The sequence below is a fragment of the Lontra canadensis genome, unplaced genomic scaffold (assembly GCF_010015895.1).
Source record: "Lontra canadensis isolate GAN:19392208 unplaced genomic scaffold, GSC_riverotter_1.0 scaffold134, whole genome shotgun sequence".
Classification (NCBI taxonomy): domain Eukaryota; kingdom Metazoa; phylum Chordata; class Mammalia; order Carnivora; family Mustelidae; genus Lontra; species Lontra canadensis.
The window spans coordinates 3,156,006-3,176,284 of NW_022631128.1; the positions used below are offsets into that span (position 1 = coordinate 3,156,006).

The 20,279-nt window shown below is 39.9% G+C and overlaps 1 protein-coding gene and 1 pseudogene across 2 annotated transcripts in view; one reads left to right on the forward strand and one right to left on the reverse strand.

Moving 5' to 3' along the window:
- The window catches only part of CCNB3 (cyclin B3), a 49,022-nt gene extending 29,345 nt beyond the window's left edge, over positions 1–19,677 (forward strand). For both annotated transcript variants that reach the window (XM_032842969.1, XM_032842970.1), the window contains exons 8-12: positions 10,761–10,898; positions 14,291–14,446; positions 15,258–15,407; positions 19,107–19,237; positions 19,458–19,677. In XM_032842969.1, the coding sequence (XP_032698860.1) occupies positions 10,761–10,898; positions 14,291–14,446; positions 15,258–15,407; positions 19,107–19,237; positions 19,458–19,530 (648 nt within the window). In that variant the 3' untranslated portion in view covers positions 19,531–19,677. The remainder of the gene's footprint in view (positions 1–10,760; positions 10,899–14,290; positions 14,447–15,257; positions 15,408–19,106; positions 19,238–19,457) is intronic.
- On the reverse strand, positions 5,061–8,797 carry LOC116858276 (annotated as a pseudogene).
- Positions 19,678–20,279: the final 602 nt, after the last annotated feature.

Here is a 20,279-nt window from a genome sequence, read left to right on the forward strand (position 1 = left end):
ATTTGAGAGTATCCCTCTCTTCTATTTTCTGGAAGAGATGGGTAGAATTAATGTTATTTATTCTTTAAATGTTCTGTAGAATTCACGAGTGAAGTTATTTGGGTGAAGTTTCTTTTTCCTGAAGTTATTGAGTGAAGTTTCTTTTTCCTGAAGAGTTTTAACTAAAAATATAATTTCTTTAATGGTTATAAGATATTCAAGTTACCTATTTCATTTCAGATGACTTTTGATTTGTGGTTTGTGGTTTTCAAAGAAATGATCTACTTCATCTAAGTCTAATTTATGTGCATAGAGTTCTTCCTGTATTCCCTTATTATTCACTTTCATTCCTGATATTTGGTATTTGTGTCTTCTTTTTATCAATCTTGCTAGAAGTTTCTCAATTTTCTTGACCTTCTCAAAGAAACAGGTTTTCATTTCATTCATTTTCTTACTGTTTTTTTGTTTTCAGTTTTATTGTTATCTGCTCCAATTTTTTATAGTTTCCTTTTGCTTTGGGTTTAATTTGTTCTTCTTGTAGTTTCTTTTTTTTAAAATTTTTAATTTTTTAAATTTCTTTTCAATATACCAGAATTCATTGTTTATGCACCACACCCAGTGCTCCATGCAATACGTGCCCTCCATAATATCCACCACCAGGCTCACCCACCTTCCCACACCCCCGTCCCTTCAAAACCCTCAGATTGTTTTTCAGAGTCCATAGTCTCTCGTGGTTCACCTCCCCCTCCAATTTCCCTCAACTCCCTTCTCCTCTCCATCTCCCCATGTTCTCTGTGTTATTTCTTATGCTCCACAAATAAGTGAAACCATATGATAACTGACTCTCTCTGCTTGACTTATTTCACTCAGCTTAAGGTGGAAACTTAGGTTATTGATTTAAGACCTTTCTTTTTTTTAATAGAAGCATTTAATGCTATACATTTCTCCCTAAGCATTGCTTTAGCTTCATGCCACAAATTTTGGGAGACATCCTCTTTGATCCCTGGACTGTTTAGAAGTTTGTCATTTGCTATCCAAGTGTTTGGAGTTTTTGCTATTATTTTTCTGTTATTGATTTCTAGTTTAATTCTATTGTGGTCAAAGAAAACACTATGATTTTAATTCTTTAAAAAATTTAAAGGGTTATCACTCAGGATATGGTCTGTCTTGGTGAATTTTCCAGGTGCACTTGAGAAAATGTGTGTTCTTTTGCTGTTGGATGGAGTGTTCTATAAATGTCAGTTGGATCCAGTTGGTTAATGTTAGTTTCATTATCCTTGCTGTTTTTCTGTGTACTATTTCTGTTGCTGAGAAGAGTACTGAAATTTTCAATTATAATTGTGAATTTATATATTTTTTCAGTCTTGTCATTGTTTGCTTTATGTATTTTGAGGAACATACACATTGAAGATGAGTTATATCCTTTTTATAGTGTTTTTATGACTTGCCTTTTTTCTCATGTAACAATGTTCATGTAATTGTGAGATCTTTCCAGTTAAAATGATGTATTTCTATATCATTTATGTTGACTACATAGTATTCTGTTCTTCAGTTGTCCTTATTTATCTAACCCCCTATTAATGGACATTTAGGCTATTTCTAAATTTTGCTCTTAGAAACAACCCTATAGTGAACATACATATGCTTCCATTGTTCATGATTGTACTGTTGTTTTTCTGTATTAAATTACTAGGAATAGAAGTATTAGATCAATGCAATACACCTTTAGAATATTTGTACATATAGGCACTGTCCTGAAATACGCCCATTGTACTTCACTGAAGAAAAATGATTTTCTCATAATCTTACCAAGATAGAGTGTTATATTTTTTGCCATCTGATAAATGAAAAATTTTAATGTGTTTTTTTAAGTTGATATGTGGTGGCATTGGCATTTTAAGTAGTTAGGTCCGTCAGGTTGTTTCTTTATGGTTTTAAGATTTTCTCTTGCTTAGAAAAGTCTTATCCAGTCATATTTATTTAATATTTCTCTTATTTTTTCTAGAACATTTATAGTTTCATGTTCACATTTAAATCTTTGTCTAGAATTTATTTTGATTTTGGTGTCAACACTTACACACCTTCCCCCAGTGATTATCCAGTAATTCTAATACTATTTATTTGTTTTCTTTATCCACTGGCTTGAATTGACATATGTTTTTATTATTAAGTATAGCTGACTTACAATTTTATATTAGTTTCAGATGTACAACATAATGATTCAATAATTCTGTACATTACTCCATGCTCACCATAATAAGTGTAATTACCATCTGTTACCATACAGCATTATTATAATATTATTGACTGTATTCCCTATGCTGTACTTCTCATCTGTGTGACTTAATTGTCTTATAACTGGAAGTTTGTCCCTCTTAATCTTTAATCATGTATACTTGGGTTTGTTTATGGTCTTTCCAATTTTATTCTTTAGTACATTTGTCTATTCTAATATCAGTAGTATGCTGTTTTTATTATCATGGTTTGTAACACATTTACTGCCTCTTCACTTATTTTACAAAATATTCATGGTTCTCACATGTTAATTCTTCCAGGTGAGCTATAGAACAGTTTTGTCAGTTTTTCAAAAACAGTCTGTTGAGATTAATTCAGGGAGAATTCACAGATTGCACAATATCAAGCTTTCCAAACCAGTTATGTCTGTTTTGTTACCAGGTTTTCTTTTTAATTTTAAGTTTTAGAAGATTTTCTTCATATTGGTTTCACTGACCTGAAAGATTTTTTTCTTGGGTATTGAGGAATTTTTTTTTAATGTTATGAGTGTTATCCTTTTATCTTTAATTTTAAAATGTATTCATATATTGAGAAAGCAATTAATATTTTTTCTGTACTTATTTTGTATTCATCTGCTTTGCTGAACTAGTCACGGTTATTTAGTTTACTCTTGGATTTGATTGCTTATACTTTATTTAGAATTTTTGCTTCTGTATTCACAAATAAGATTCCTTTGTAAGTTTTTGGCGCTGTCTTTATAAAGTTGTGGTACTAGGACTGTTCTAGCCTAACATAATTAGAAAAATTTTTCTATAGTACTAAGTTTAACACAGGAATTATTTACACCTTGGTGAATTGGCGCATGAATTTATTGATGCATGGTGCCATTCGTGTGTATTATTCTTTGATAACTCTGATAACATTGATTATTGGCTTACTAAGGATTTATTATTATTCTTGAGTCATTTTTGTGGTTTATATTGTCTTTAAAAATCATCCATTTTGTAGGTTTTCACAGTTATTGTCACAGACTGTATATGATATTCTTTTATAATTCTTTGTAATTATTTCTTTTTTCATTTAAAATGTGTGTGTTGTGTTAGCTTGCTTCCATGTGTTTGCATACATGTGCATGCTGTCTTTAATGTTCCTTGCAAAGGTTTCGATCAGTTTTCTGGGCAAAGAACCAGCTCATGGATATATTCATATAACTTTTCCTTTTTAAAATATTTATTGACATCTGTTTTCATATTTGTTATTTTACTCTTAGTTTATTAAAGTTTATTTTGTTGTTTTCCCTAGTTTCTTAAAATACATGCTTAGTCTAATTTAATTATTTCTGACTTCATAATAAAAGCTTTAAAGTACATATTTTCTTCTAAGTAATATTTCTGAGTACATCTCATTAATTTTGATAGTGTTGTAGCTATCTTGTTTTTTTCCTCAGTAATCTGTGTTTGCAATTTTTATTTCCTCGTTGTGTTTTTTCTTTAAGAATAGTGCTTACCATTTTTTAAAAATGCTTTTCTTTACTTTGTTTGGTTTATCCTTTTGTTGACAATTTCCAGATTTATCATACTGTGTGTTGAGAATGTGACCTGAATGATAATTTCTGTTTTTCTTAAGTTAATGAGATTTTCTTCATGGCTTCAGACATAATGGATTTTTATAAATGATTCACTGATGTTTGTAGAAAATAGGTATTCTCTATAGAATACAAAGATCATTCTATCAATTAATTTTGACTTAATAATATTATATAATTTATATGCTAATTTATTTTTCTGCTTAGCTTATCAAAGTCTAAGATCAGCGTGGTAACCATCCACAATCATTGTTTAGTTAATTTCTCCTGGCATTTCTTCACCCCCTCCATCTCACCTTAAACCCTCTGCCCCATACAATTTTTTAACTATAAATTAATATATGCTTATAATATGTGTGTATGTATTCATATAGATTTGTGTATATGTATATGAATAAAATCAACCATTTTCTTCTTATTCATCAGAGGTAACAACTATAAATAATTTAGTGTGTGTATCCTTCTAGATCCTCTTATGGGTATATTATCACTTTTATTAAGTTTTGACTATCCTTTCTTCAAAAATCTTAAATTTTATGAGTAATGCTTGAATGTACACTCATATAGGCATATATACATATAAAAGTGCAGTTTTTTAATGAATGTGGGTTTTATGATATTGTTATATTAATAGGTCATGCTGTACATATTGCTTTGCATTTTGTGGTTTTAAGAATGTCTTAGTAGGGGCACCTGGGTGGCTCAGTTGGTTGAGCGTCTGCCTTCAGCTCAGATCATGATCTCAGAGTCCTGGGATTGAGCCCATGTTGGCTCCCTGGTTCTCCCTCTGCCTGCTGCTCCCCCTAATTGTACTCTCTATCTCAAATAAATAAATAAAATCTTTAAAAAAAATAAGAAGTCTTAGTAATCTTTCCATATAATTATAGATATACCTTACTTTTTAAAGTGTTGCATAATATTCTATTATATGGATATAGCCCATTATTTAATCAGCTTCTCTAGTGAACCTGTTCTTTTAATTGCCTCTCAAGTACGATGAGATAGTTTGCACACTTTTAGTTTATTTCTGCTTCTATTTTTAGTCAAGATAACTGAGACCTTTAGATATGTATTATTACTGTTTAATACATTACCTTCCCTACAATAATTGTTTTTGACATAAATATGTTTTCCTTAATTTTGTCCTGTATATCATGAGTCCTTTCAGTCTGAAGATTCAATCTTTCTTTGGCTCAGAGAAAATTTTTTTGAAAGATAACTTTTTATTACTTTCATGTTCAGAAAATTCAACAGCATACACTTAGCCCAGTTTGGTGGCCAGTTCTTTAACCTTTGCTTTTTCCAACTTGGCAATGCAAACCACCAACTTTATTTTATTTTAAATTTTTTATTTCTTTTCAGCATAACAGTATTAATTGTTTTTGCACCACACCCAGTGCTCCATGCAATCCGTGCCCTCTCCAATACCCACCACCTGGTTCCCCCAACCTCCCACCCTCCCCCGCCCCTTCAAAACCCTCAGATTGTTTTTCAGAGTCCATAGTCTCTAATGGTTCACCTCCCCTTCCAATTTCCCTCAACTCCCTTCTCCTCTCCATCTCCCCTTGTCCTCCATGCTATTTGTTATACTCCACAAATAAGTGAAATCATGTGATACTTGACTCTCTCTGCTTGACTTATTTCACTCAACATAATCTCTTCCAGTCCTGTCCATGTTGCTACAAAAGTTGGGTATTCATCCTTTCTGATGGAGGCATAATACTCCATAGTGTATATGGACCACATCTTCCTTATCCATTCATCCGTTGAAGGGCATCTTGGTTCTTTCCAGTTTGGCGACCGTGGCCATTGCTGCTATAAACATTGGGGTACAGATGGCCCTTCTTTTCACTACATCTGTATCTTTGGGGTAAATACCCAGTAGTGCAATTGCAGGGTCATAGGGAAGCTCTATTTTTAATTTCTTAAGGAATCTCCACACTGTTGTCCAAAGTGGCTGTACCAACTTGCATTCCCACCAACAGTGTAAGAGGGTTCCCCTTTCTCCACATCCTCTCCAACACACGTTGTTTCCTGTCTTGCTAATTTTGGCCATTCTAAGTGGTGTAAGGTGGTATCTCAATGTGGTTTTAATTTGAATCTCCCTGATGGCTAGTGATGATGAACATTTTTTCATGTGTCTGATAGCCATTTGTATGTCTTCATTGGAGAAGTGTCTGTTCATATCTTCTGCCCATTTTTTTATCTGATTGTCTGTTTTGTGTGTGTTGAGTTTGAGGAGTTCTTTACAGATCCTGGATATCAAACTTTTGTCTGTACTGTCATTTGCAAATATCTTCTCCCATTCCGTGGGTTGCCTCTTTGTTTTGTTGACTGTTTCCTTTGCTGTGCCGAAGCCTTTGATCTTGATGAAGTCTGAAAAATTCATTTTCGCTTTTGTTTCCTTTGCCTTTGGAAACATATCTTGAAAGAAGTTGCTGTGGCTGATAGCGAAGAGGTTACTGCCTATGTTCTCCTCTAGGATTCTGATAGATTCCTGTTTCATGTTGAGGTCTTTTATCCATTTTGAGTTTATCTTTGTGTACGGTGTAAGAGAATGGTCAAGACCATTCCATGTTCTTGGATCGGAAGAATAAACATTGTTAAAATTTCTATACTGCCTAGAGCAATCTATACTTTTAATGCCATTCCGATCAAAATTCCACTGGTATTTTTCAAAGAGCTGGACCAAATAATCCTAAAATTTGTATGGAATCAGAAGAGACCCCGAATCCCTAAGGAAATGTTGGAAAAACAAAAATAAAACTGGGGGCATCACGTTACCTGATTTCAAGCTTTACTACAAAGCTGTGATCACCAAGACAGCATGATACTGGCATAAAAACAGACACATAGACCAGTGGACCAGAGTAGAGAGCCCAGATATGGACCCTCAACTCTATGGGCAAATAATCTTCGACAAAACAGGAAAAAAATATACAGTGGAAAAAAGACAGTCTCTTCAATAAATGGTGCTGGAAAAACTGGACAGCTATATGTAGAAGAATGAAACAAACCACCAACTTTAGATCCAGGACATTACCTCTCCAGTGACGGTGGATCTCATCCTACCTGTCGTTGTAATTGGTCCTAATAGCTTCTACCAGCTTAGTCAGAGCTTCTTTGTCTTCTGAGTTAGCCTGTGTGAAGGTGACAGTGGTGCAGGTCTTCCTGCAGACCAGACACCTCAGCCTGCCTTCCCCTTGATAATGCGGTAGGGAGCCCCCATCTTACAACACAGGGAAGGCATGAAGACAACCAGCTTAATGGGATCCACATCATGTGCAATCACTACTAGTTGAACCTTCCTGTTTTCCACCAGGTGGTGATAGTATTAACCCCAACTAGAAGGACAGGCAGCTTCTTAGTGGGGACATCCTCTTTGCCAGTAGCTTTCTCCTCAGTCTGGGCCAACAATCCCTGCTTCTTCTCTTGCTTGGTCTCTGGTCCATATTTGTGGGCCAGCTTAAGCAGTTTAGTAGCTCTTTGGTGGTCCAAGGCCTGAGTGAACTCATTAATCACAGGAGGCGCTTTTAGACATTTATAGTGGATAGCCTTTTGCTGCTGCAGCCTGACGCAGCAGGGCCATTTGACAAAGTGGGTGAGGTCCCTTTTGGGCTGGATGTCCTGTCAAATGCCAGAATTCTTGGACCTTTTCTAAAATTGGGGATTGACCACCTTCTTGGCCTCCTGCTTCTTCACAATATCAGGGGCTGAGGCCACATTCTTCCCCCCAGCTTTCTTCCCTTTTGGTATCTTGGATGGCTAGAGGAGAGACTGGCTCAGAGAAATTTTTATTATTTATTTCTCTTCGGCCTCTTATCTCATTCTGAGTGTGTGTGTATGTGCATGTGTGTGTATATATCTCCAGAATCTGTTCTTGTGTCTCAGGTTTTCATTTATTATCTTCAACTCTCTCTTACCTCTCAGTTCTGGGAGAATTTTTTAAAGCAGCCTTTGGAATTATTGATTTGACTTTTGTCATAACCGAATGTACTATTCACTTCCTCTATTACATTTTTAATTAAGTAATTACATTTTCATCAGAAACCAGTCTTTCTGGATCTGTTCTCTTTTCATACAGTGACCTTTCAGATCTTGTTAAGAGTATACTTTTTAAGTTTATTTCAGTTCTTTGAAGTGGAAAGGTTTCACAAGTAGACACTTGCTCTGGTTTCTCAGAACATTGCTTCTTGAAAAATTACTTGTTCTTTTTTATATAAATGGGTGATTTTCTCCATTTATTCATCTTTGCAGAAGATGGTTTTTGAGTTTTGGAATTTGAGATAAATTTTGTCAAACTTGTCTCCTCCTTTGAGACCAAGAGTACTCTTTATATTTTCTATAGTTATTTACTTATTTATTCCCATTTGTTCCTTCTTACCCATCCCTAGGTAAGGAGCATAATCGTTTATGAAGAATTAGAAGGGTGTGCTAGCCAAGGGTGGTTGTGAGGGAGAAACCATTGCTACAGTGTTGAAAGGCTTCTTTCTTTGTTGTAGCTTCTTGAATTATCTAGAGCACTACCACTTTTCTCTAACTGGCACAAAGTCAGTCTCCTCATTTGGAGCCTGATGCTAAGGTGACAGAAAACCATATCATGTGAAGAATAGTTACAGGAAGTCAAGTTATTTGGTCTAGAATGGAAATTTATAGGAGACATGAAAACTGTCTTCAGTAGCTGAAGGGCTGTCATAAGAACAATTAGACCTGCTCTGCGTAGTCCTGAGTGGTAGAATTATGTTAGAAGAGTACTGTCTTACATTCAAAGAAGGAGGATTGCTATCACTGACCCTGCTGCTGATTCAAATATTTATTGACTCCAAATTTCAACCATTCATTCAGATATTGCCCATATTTTACACGTTAACCATTTCATAACAACGTGTTACATGGGTGGCCAAGTGCCTATGAGACGTACTGGAAAGAGGCTATGTAGGCATTGGCTTTGTCATTTACTCACAGAGGTACCATCCTCAGAAAACTGCTACTTTTCATTCTTACTGTCTTTTTTTTGGTAATTACTTGACCTCAATTTCTTGATACTTAAAGTGGTAGTCATTACCCTTAATCTTCATGATCTCTCTCCATCTCTTACAACATTCCTTTGGAAAATGTGGTAGGCAGAATAAAATGTTCATATCCTAATCCCCAGAATCTATGAATATGTTACTTTATGTGGCAAAGGGAAATTAAAATAGAATATGGAATTAAGATTGTAATCAGCCAAATTTAAGATACAGTTATTATCCTGGATTATCCAAATGGACTCAGTGTAATCACAAGGGTTCTTACGTGTGGAAGAGGGAGGCAGAGAGTAATGCAGTGTGAGAAAGACTGCTGGCCTTGAGGATGGAAGGGACCACAAACCAAGGAATATGGGCAGCTCGCAGAAGTTAGAAGAGGGTTTTTTTACTAGAACCTCTAGAAAGAAACCCAGTCCTTTTAACACCTTGGGTTTTTTTTTTTTTTTTTTTAGCCCAGTGAGTCCCATTTTGCACTTTTTACTTCGAGATCTGTGAGATAATTGAATTTATGTTGCTTTAAGCCACTAAGTGTGTGGTAATTTTTTACATTGCAATAGGAAGCTGGTAAGGATGGATTTCTGAGAAGATCCAAGGCCATATCCCAGGAACAATAAGAACAGCTTCTTGGTATTTCTGTTACTCAGAAATGTAATGCATCTATTGCTGAACTGATGTTTTCAGCCATCTTCTGATAATCATCTGTTTCCCCAATGCTTCTTATTGGCCTACTTTTTGGACATCTAGGCTTCAGTCAATAAGAGTAGCCTACATAAAAGGAGGCCCAATGAAGCAAGGAAATTTTACTAGGATGGTGATTTCTACTCAGTATAAGAAAGAATTTTCCATTAAAACCATTCAAAGAGAGATCAGGCTATATTTGGAGGTCCTATAGCAGAAACTGAACAATTATTTGGTGGGACATTAAAGAGAAGATTCCTGCATTGGTTGAGATGTTGGATAAGTATAGATTTTATTGTTCTTGAATCTAAGAACCTAAGGGGTTGAGAGGAAGAAACATCACTGAGGATTGGGAGGACCCCTGTGTGTAGTGCAGATTGTGCCTACGCAGGGTTACTAGGGAAGACAAAAGTGGGCGATGGAATCCAGCTCATACCATTTGTCAAGCTGTACGTTTTGGCTATGGAGCTGCTCTGCTTTGAGGCAGAGGGACCGTTTGCTAATTCATATAAAGGTATCATTTACTTGATAAGATGTGTGCCTGCAGGGCTGCATTCTCCCAAAGATGTCACTTTTTTTCTCTAATTTGCTCAAAGATGCTCTGTGGGCTGGAACTAACACTGGGTCTAGAGTTCTAGGAGGTAATTTCTTGGAGTTGGTGAAGGCAAGGCAAGGACAGACAAGAGAAAAAAAAAGGAAGGAGGATTATACTACTAATGCTTTAATCTCCTTCTGGCTTCTCCAATCCCTCAGCTCACTTCCAAATGGTGCTATTGGTACTTTCTTCCAATCCATATATTCTAATAACGTATCTAATTGGGAAGAGACACTACTGAATGAATAAACTAATAAATGAGTCTCTGTATTTTAGAGGTAAAAGAACATGATCTCTTTGGGGGAGTTCACTGTATAATGTAGTAGCAGATGGGGAAAGCAAGAATCTAAGTATTGGAGATTAAGGAGAGAGGGTGTGTTCATTCAAGGTGCTCCTAGAGAAGGCAGAGCATCTCTCTCTAATTTATAGGACTGGTCATCTACCTAAATGTGTAGGGATGGATAATGCTGGGGTCCTTAGAGGCACAGGAGGTCTAGTTAGGTACCTAGCTGAAGCACTTCCCACATTTGTAGCTGAGTCTCAGCTGGCCAGTTCTGGTAATTCCACAGTCCTTAATGCCACAGACCAGATAGTTTAGATCTACTGGTTGTGACCTTGGGGTGGGACCATATGGCAGATTCCTGTTTGTGTCTTCCTCCAGATGACCTTTGAGATGAGTCATGAGACCCTGTACTTGGCAGTGAAACTGGTGGATCACTACCTTATGGAGGTAGTATGCAAGAGGGACAAGCTACAACTCCTTGGTTCCACGGCATTTCTGATTGCAGCAAAATTTGAGGTGAGCCTGAGTTCATAGACCCTGGAGAAAAATGATCAAGTTTCTAGCCATGTCTGATATATATGTATGTATTTGTATACATAAATGGGAATATAGTAGGTATATGCGTATGCATCATCTACATGTAGATACACCCACGCACACATACATGCATTTACATTTGCATATATGTGTGCCTGTGTGTGTGTGTGTGTGTGTGTATGTGTGTATAATTATATACATACACACACAAATAATATCTCCTACCTTTTTTTGGTTGGTCTTCCCCAGAGGGATGCTAGTGTTGGGTGGCAAGGGTGGTATGTTTGTTTCCTGGTGTCCACAGGGTTCTTTCACTTCTTCTTTGAGGATGTGTGTATTTGGGCATGTGCTTAGTTAAGTACTTCCTTCTGATCCATAATTCTCTGCCTACCCTGCACTCTTTTCTTCTTCTACCAACTTCATCTCCACCTAGTCTCCACTGCATAGTCTTGAACTGCATAGATAAGAAAGCAGTTCCAAACCTCAGTGCTGGAGACATTTAAGGGAACATGGCCTGCTACAGATGGTAGTGAGTCTGGGTGAAATGGTTATTTTTGAAGTAGCATTATAAAAGCAAGTAGCTTTTCTTTTCTTTTCTTTCTTTGAAGTTTTATCCATTCACTTTAGGGGGAGAGAGTATAGAGGGAGGGGCAGAGAAAGAGGGTGACTCTAGAAGCAGACTCCCTCACATGTGGGGCTTGATTCCAGGACCCTAAAATCATGACCTGAGCTGAAATCAAGAGTCAGCCACGTAACTGACTGAGCCACCCAGGTGCCCCACTGGCCTTTCTTTCATAAACGTAAACCATCTAATTTCTTTGAGTCTTTCCTCTTCCTCAGATGCTAAATGATCCTGTTCAACTGTGATATTTCCATGGATAGGCTACTTGTGTGAAATCTTGGGGTTTAGAAGCAGAGGGGTAGCAACTTTTACTGAATTTAAAGAGCTTCAGAACTGTGGGTTTTTGTGCTCCCTGACTTGCTCCCTCCCCAGCTTTACCCTTAACTTGCTTCTTGCCTCCCTTACTCCTGTACTCCCTCCCTCCCTCATTCCAGTCCTCCCTCTTTTGCTTCTTACTTGCCTCCCTTTCTTGCAGCTCTTGCGTTTCTTCCCTCCTTGCTTCACTTCTACCCTTGCTCCTTAACTCTCTTCCTTTTTCCAGCCTTCTCTCAATCCCTCCCTCATCCCTCCCTTGATTCTTCCATCCCTGCCTCCTGCACTCATTCACTACAAACTGGGTTTCCTTCCTGTATCGCTTCTTCCTTCCCTCCCTAGTTCCCTCTCTCCCTTTCTCCTACCCTTCTTCCAGCCATCCCTCCTTCTGTGTCTCTTTTCCTGCCACCTTACCCCTTCCACCTTCCTCCCTCACTCTGGACCATTCCATCCTCTTTCCTCCCTCCCTTACTCCTTTCCCCCCTTTATTTTCCCTTCCTTTGCTCTCTTCTCTCTGTCCCATCTCTCCTCACTCCCTACCTCATTCTTTTCATGCTGCTCTCCCTTCCTGTCTTTTTCTTCCCTCTTCCATCCCTTCCCTCCTCCCTTTTCTGTTTATTCCTTCTCTCCCTTCTTCACATGCTCCTTCCCTCTCTACCTCCCACCCTTGCTTCCTGGTACCCTGGCACCATGACTCCCTCTAATTCTAGCTGCCTGCCACCTTCTTTCTCTCATCTCCTTCTTCCCTTGCTTCTTCTCTGTCTTCCCTCTTCTGCCTTTCCTCCTTCCCTTACTATTTACCTCTTGGGTTCACTTCCTTCCCTACTCATTTGCTCCCTGGTTCGCTTGCTCCCCCTCACTCTCTGCTCCCTCTAAGCTCCCCCTCTTGATTGCTGCCTCTCCTCTGGAGTGTTCATTTCCTCCCACCCACTATCACTTGCTCTAGTCTATCCTCTTTCTCTCTCTGTCCCTGGCTATTTTCCCTCCTACCCACCTTCCCTGACTCACTTCCTGCCTCTGTCCCTTCCTTCCTCTCTTTCCTCCTCCTTCCCTTTTTCCCTTCCTCTTCTCTCACTCTCTCCCTTGCTCCCTCCTTTGCTGCTTCCCTCTCTGGCTCATTTCCCTCCCTGATTACACACTCCCTGGCTCATTCATTGTTCTCCTTCTCTCTCCTCCCTCCTCTTTTCTTCTCCTCCCTAGGGCCATCCTTGAGGCTTAGCACAGGGTGTTAAGTACTAAGGTATTAAGCTCTCCATGCCTTAGCCTCAAGAGAATTAAAAAGAAGTTGGGGGTCCCTGGCTGACAGCCTAAGGAGGAACAAAGTGCAAAGAGGCACTTCCTAGCAAATCTGGGAACCAAGAATACCCCTGTTGTGGTTATCAGGATGAAGGGTCCCCACTATGTTTTTTGGAGAAGGGATGTCTTCCTCTTACAGGATTGAGAAGTACAGAAAGACTTTTGCAAGGGGAAGTGTGGAGATGGTATGAGAAGAGAAGAAAGAAAGGAACCACTAGTGAGTGGGGCAAAGGAAGGGAGAGTTTCTTCTCCTGGTGCTGCTCCTGGGTTGCTGTATGAACTTGAGCAATTTGCCTTCTTTTTCTGTGCCTAAATTTCCTTGTCTGTAAAACTAAGGGTTAATCTAGTCCGAGATATCAAAATAGAAAGACAAAGAAAGGTGTGGAAAGAATGCTGGCGTGGGCTGTTGGATACAGCTGGATAGAAGATTCGGGAGTCTTCCCGCTTCCTATTCCTCTTCCCCAAACCACGGTTCACCCCGCAGAGGGCAGGACATAATAAGGTGCTTCCCAGTTAAGGGTTCTTCTCACCCTTGGCCTGGTCTGGATCATCCTCATCTGGCCCCATGAGCATTTCCTCCCCCAAACCCCCTGCAGTCCTCAGTCTCTGCTTGGGCTCTCCCCGTGCTTGTCTGCCTGTCTCTCACTGCCTGCTACCTGAGGGCCGCCCCCTTCCCAAACGTCCTTGTTCATTTCTTAGACTGTGAAACAAAGTGCTATCTTGTTTTCCACTGCTAGCTCCCCTTTCTGTCGTCTTCTTTCCTCCCTTCCCCCAGAGCAGGTCTTAGATTTCCCATTCCCAGCTTTCACTCATTAGAAAAGAGATCATTGCTCTGGGTTCCTGTGCCTTATGATGCCACTCCGGACTGTGTAAGAATCTACTCCCCCCGCCCCCAAGGCCTGATTCTCTCTCCTGTGGTGCAGTTTTGGGGGCAGATCTCTCCTCTGTCTCTGATTTTGTTTTTCAGAAGGGCTACTCAAATCAACCAGAAGTTTGCTCTCAGAGCAAGCCTGAAGTTTTATGCTGGGAAATGTTATTGCCTCCTATCTTTCACTTCTCTCCCCCACTGCCTTTTATCTCAAAGCACAGAGCAGTGGGCTTTCTTGGCCTTGTTCTGACTATCCCTCCTCCCCACCCGTAGGAGTCCTGCCCACCTTGTGTGGATGACTTCCTATATATCTGTGATGATATTTATCAGCGAGATGAGATGCTCACCATGGAAATCAGCATCCTGCAAACTCTCAAATTTGATATCAACATTCCCATCGCCTATCATTTCCTGCGCAGATATGCTAGGGTAAGAGGGAAGAGGTGTATCCTCATTCTCCCACTATTGGGTTGGTCCCCTCCATACCCAGAACGGCTGCTTGAACAGTAGGGAAAGGGAAAGGGGCAACAGGGGCGAAGCGAATTTCTTCTTCAATCCACCCTCTTAGATTGAACATCTTTATGATGTGTGGGAGAAACAAAATTGAAGATTTTCTTTGTGTGCCTTTATATTTTGAGGTGAAGGCAGTGTAGAGGAGGGGAAGAAGAGTCTTTGATCAGGAAGGGACATGTGGGAAGTTGGGAGGAGATGCTGGTAAAGTTCTCTTCCTTCATCTTAGTATTGGTTACAGGTGAGGTCACTTTATAATTATTTATTGTATTCTGCAAGTACATGTGTGTACTTTCTTCTTTGTGTTTATAAGTTATAATTTCTAAAAAAGATTCAGTCAAGAAAATGGAAATTCTCTTGGAGCATGGAATATTTCTGGGGTGGAGCCAGGTGCAAAGTTATAATTGGAAGGCTTTGGCTCTTAAAAGGATAACTTACAAAGAACAGGGAGGTTGGGGGGAAGGTACCACAAGGACACTTGATAATTTGGTTAAAAATTCTAAAGGTAGCAAAGCCCATTGGCTGATTTCAGAATCCCTGCCTGAAAGATTCTGTGCTTTTGGGGGTAGGGTCCTTAGTGTGAGTCATGGTGACAAGAGAAGTGAATTGTTCAGGCAGAGAGCCATTTAGGCCTGAGGTGGGATAACTGGAGAGAGTGGATACAGAGGGTCTTCTGCTAGGTGCTGCTTTTCCGAATTGATTGCTGAGCAAGTCTTGTTGCTACCTTTAGTGTCTCCGTGCCAGCATGAAGACGCTGACTTTGTCCCGCTTTATCTGTGAGATGACTCTACAGGAATACGACTATGTCCAGGAGAGGGCTTCCAAGCTAGCTGCTGGCTCCTTCCTCCTGGCCCTCTACATGAAGAAGCTTGGACACTGGGTAAGCACTTGCTGGGGACATGGAGTAGAGCTTTAAAAGCACAGAGTCAGCAACCTAAGTGTCCGTCGATGGATGAATGAATAAAGAAGATGTGGTGTGTACATACACACACGCACACACACACATACAGAGGGATATTGCTTAGCCATAAAGAATAAAATCTTACAATTTGTGACAACATGAATAGACCTAGAGGATATTATACTAAGTGAAATAAGTCAGAGAAAGACAAATGTATTATTTCACTTATATGTGGGGTCTAAAAAAACAAAACAGGGGGCACTTGGTGGCTCAGTTGGTTAAACATCTGCCTTTGGCTCAGGTCATGATCCCAGGGTCCTGGGATCGAGCTGCATGTCAGGCTCCCTGCTCAGTGGGGAGCCTGTTTCTCCATCTGCTGCTTGCCCAGTTTGTGCTCTTGCTCTCTCTCTCTCTTTCTCACTCTCTGTCTCAGATAAATAATTAAAATCTTTTAAAAAATTAAAAAAAAACAGGAACAGATTTATAAATATAGAGAACAAACTAGTGAGGGGAGAAGGGCGGGGAGGGAAGGGCAAAATAAGTGTAGGGGATTAAAAGGTACAGTTTTGCAGTTACAAAATAAATAAGTCTTGGGGATGTAAAGTACAGCATAGGAGGTATAGTCAGTAACATTGTAATGACACTGTATGGTGACAGATGGTGACTACACTTATATGGTGAGTGTTTCGTAATATATGAACACAGAATCGCTGTGTTATACACCTGAAGCTAATATAGTATTGTATGTCACCTATACATCAGTTAAAAGCAAGAAAACACGGGGTCAGTTCAGGTGGAAGGTGTAAAGTGGGGTCATGGGAAACTCAGTGATAAAACTGCCATGCACCCATAGTTATAAATTCTTTTACATGTTAGGAGTTAGGACATGTTAGGAGCCTGGCTGCTTAAAGGGTTTTATTTTATTTTCCTTAGTCACAGTACTCTTTATTCCAAAGAAAGCTTACTTGAAAACATGATATTGTAAAACAGATTAATATGAAATAATTCTGGTTGCAACAGGTGGTAGGATGGGCCCCCTTCTTACCTGACCTCAGTCCACCCATGCCCCTTGCAGTCCCCCCAACAAGGTTGCCCCCCACTTCCCCAAGAGAGCTCATTGGAACAGAATTTGAGAAGCACAGACCCAGAGTCATGAAAGCAACTGTCCTTGTGTATAATGGAGGACTCCGAGGTATAGTATAGTGGTCTTCTCTGAAGAGGAAGGTCCCTAAAGCCTCCTTCTCCGGTACAAATAAAACTCACTTGTAAGCCCCTCCAACTTGGAAGTCCTGCAGCCACTGCTCTTGGGAAAACTTCTCTGTACTGAGATTGCTATAAACAGTTGTGTGAACTTGGACAAGTCATACTGAAATTTCTTGGGACAGAAAAAGCATTCAGTAAATGGCAATGATGATGACAAAAAGGAAAAAAATGGCTAAAATTTAGTGATTAGACAGTGATCTGAGCACTTTGTATATTAACTCATTTAATCTTCACAAGATCAGTACTGTTATCCCTACTTTACAGATAAGAAATAACTTCCTATTTTTGCTAATGAGAGGCAGAGCTAGTTTTTGGGGATTAAGAGTAGCGTTCAAATTGGATATCTACATATCATCAGAATTGATGTGGCCATTGCTTTGGTAATGTGGCCCTGGAGAGTCCCCATGCTGTGCCAGGCTTTGATCTTTAGATCCTGGGGAAATGTGGTAGGTGCTGAGGGGGACAACTGAGGGACTCAGGGCAGCAAACTGCCTGCCAGCCAGTATAGAAATAGTTCTGTGTTTTCACCCTTGGCATGGTTGCACCAGTGAGTATCAGCTGAGTGTCAGCCCTGATCTGAACTCGGGTAGGATGGCCCCACTGTCCTCTATGCTATGTATACTCCTTCTATAGAGAAGAAAGGCTTCACAGCGGAGGTGACTTTTGAGTTGGGTCTTGAAAGATGAGTAGGTACCTGTGAGAGAAGACATTCTAGGTAAAGAGAATGATAATTGACCTGATGTGAAGGCAATGAGAAGAGTGTGATGTATTTAGGGCAGAATAAAGCACTTCCTATAAAGCAAGCAGAGGATATATTAATAGGGAGTGGTGAGAGATGAGACTGGAATGGTAGGGTGTAGTCAGATTGTGAGAGACCTAGGATACCAAGTGGAGAGACCTCCTTTATATGAAGGCATTGGAAGGTTTTGAGGCAGGGCAGCACTAGTTTGCAGTACAGAAGGTGAATTAAATGAGAGGTAGTATAAAAGTGGAAACACCACTGAGTATAAAAGTGGGAACAATAGCTAGTAAGCTTCGTAATAGTCAAGATGAAGCACTGGGGCCTGAACCTGTGCAATGACAATGGTTCCATTAATTTTATTTGACACAGTGAATATAATGTGTTACTTCCCTGTTCAGCATGTCAATGATTGCCCTTTACTGGTGGCAGTGGTTTCTAAACAATATTCAGTAGAGCCCTGGGATTCCTGTAGAAGTATCTCCCGGGCCATGTAAAAAGTGAAGGGATCCAAATTGGTGGGCTTGTTAGCTCTCACTCCCAATTCCAGGTAGATATTTGGGCTGCCATGTAAGATATTTGAGCGGGGGGAGGGAGTTTGGGGAAAGTAATTTAAGACACTTTTAGAAAACCATTGCCTTATAGAATAAACCTTCTCTTCTTACCTATGGAGCTCCCACTTGTCTTTCCACCCACTGTAGATGGGCTGTCCTCTACAAAGCTTTCTGTGATTCTCCTGGCCAAAGTTCATGGGTCCTGCTGCTCTGTTTCTCCAGTGTCCCTTTCTCACTTCCATCGTAGACATTCCCACACATTCTGTAATTCTCTGTGTGCATGGCAGTCTCCCCAACTACACATTCCTTAGGGGCAGGGGACTTGGTGATCTTTGTATTCACAGCAGCCTACACAGAGCTTGGCACTAGTAATCCTAGCTAGCCTCGTTTGGGCACTCACTTTGTGCTAGGCTCTGTTCCATTGTGCCTTGTGTGCACACCTTAACTCATCCACTTCTATGATGCAATTACTGTAATGATCTCCATTTGGCATAGTGGGAAACTGGGGCACAAAGAAATTAATAACTGGCTCAAGTCCATGCTGTTGGTGGAGCTTGAATTTGAACGCAAGCCATTTGCCTCGGGAACCTTTGCTCTTAAACGCCCTGCTGTATCACTTCTGCCACATAATAAGCATCCATAAAATTGAATGAGAAAATAAATGCATAGAGCGATAGCTCTTAGAGCCAGAGAAGAGAAACTACCTTAAATTCCCATTGTCTGTTGACTTGGGATCTTAAGTTTGTTTTGAGGTTTGCCTGGCCGTTGGCTCTTGACCTGAGAGTGAGTAAATTACAAAGTCAGTTACATTCCTTAGATTCTTCACTGGATTTCAGCTTACACGAATACCTACAACCAGGGCTAATATCCAGCTGGTACCTGTGGATATATGGTACTTACATACATCTGGATAGCCATACCATTAGTTTGCAGCTGGAGCCTAGTGTCTTCTAGGAAGTTCTCTATACTTACTGGTCAGTGTCTGTGCTGTATGAGTTTTTGAAATGTTTAACCATCTTCTCTGCCTATGCCATGTATACAAAGTCTGGACTTGGGATAGTAGAGATAGAGGAAGGGTCTGCTTTCTGTGGTAAAAGTCACTGTTCATTTTGCTTCTTCCAGGCTCCTGCCCTGGAGTATTACAGTGGCTACAAAACCTCTGATCTTCACCCCTTGGTCAAGCAGCTAAACACCTTGCTGACATTGCGTCCTTGCAACAAGCTCAAGACAGTGCATTCCAAATATTCTCACCAGTAAGTACCAAGCTCCAATTGAGGAGGGGTTTGTGCTCAGCCATGAGGAGGCACAGACTAGCCTCACTCAAGGAAAAAGAAAGATTCAGTACTGTTCGCCTTACTTTCTGATCTAGGGTTAAACCAACATAGGGAACCAAGGGTCCTATGTTATACTTATTTCAAGGATTCTGTTTTCTTTGGCTTATTTTATGCTAAGCTGACCCCTCTTCCTTTGCAGGGTCTTCTTTGAGGTCACCAAAATCCCCCCCTTGGACATGTTGAAGCTAGAGGAGATGCTGAACTACTGCTAAGTCTGAGGCTGAGGAGCTGGCGTGTTGGCAGCGGCCCCCAGGGCCAGGCAGGCATTGAAATAAGCTGTTATTTATTCTGTCTTTGAATTTGTCTTTTGATCACTTCTCTTTTTTACTCTTTTGTTTGTCTTTTCCCAAATTGATAGTCTTGTAAATATTTAGCTTTTTATAAAAGAAAAGAAATTATTATAGTATTTGATTAGAAATTTAATAAAAAATGAATGTTTGTTGTAAAAAGGGCTCACGTCCCCTCTTCTTGCTCAGGAGCCCCATGTGTAGCCCAGGGATGTTTTTCCCTGTGCCTCAAGGATCTAAGTTATCCAATTTCCTTCTCTAGTTGGAGACTTTCTCTTCATGGGAAGAAGAATTGAATTAGGGTATAAATTGAAGACTGAGTCTATACAAGGAGGATCCTTGGGGGGTGGGTGTCCCATTCAGAGAGTGAGAGAGAGCTCTACCAAACAGATAGGCCTCAGTGTTCAGATCTGGGGCAGCTGGGAGTGTGGGTTTAATACCATTTGGTCCCCATCTCAGGTTGCTTGCTTTCTTTGTTCCTTCCTGGATGTCAAAGAGATGGGGAATTAGGATTTTAACCCCAGTATAGCCCTACTTTCATAGTTAAGCAGCTTTCTAGAGTCTAAATTTGAAAAGCTGCTTCTACTGGCATGCCAGAATCTCTTTTGGACCTTATCTTGTGTCAAGAGGAGAAATTTCCATCTGTGAAATTGGTGAGATGTCCCATGAATGCA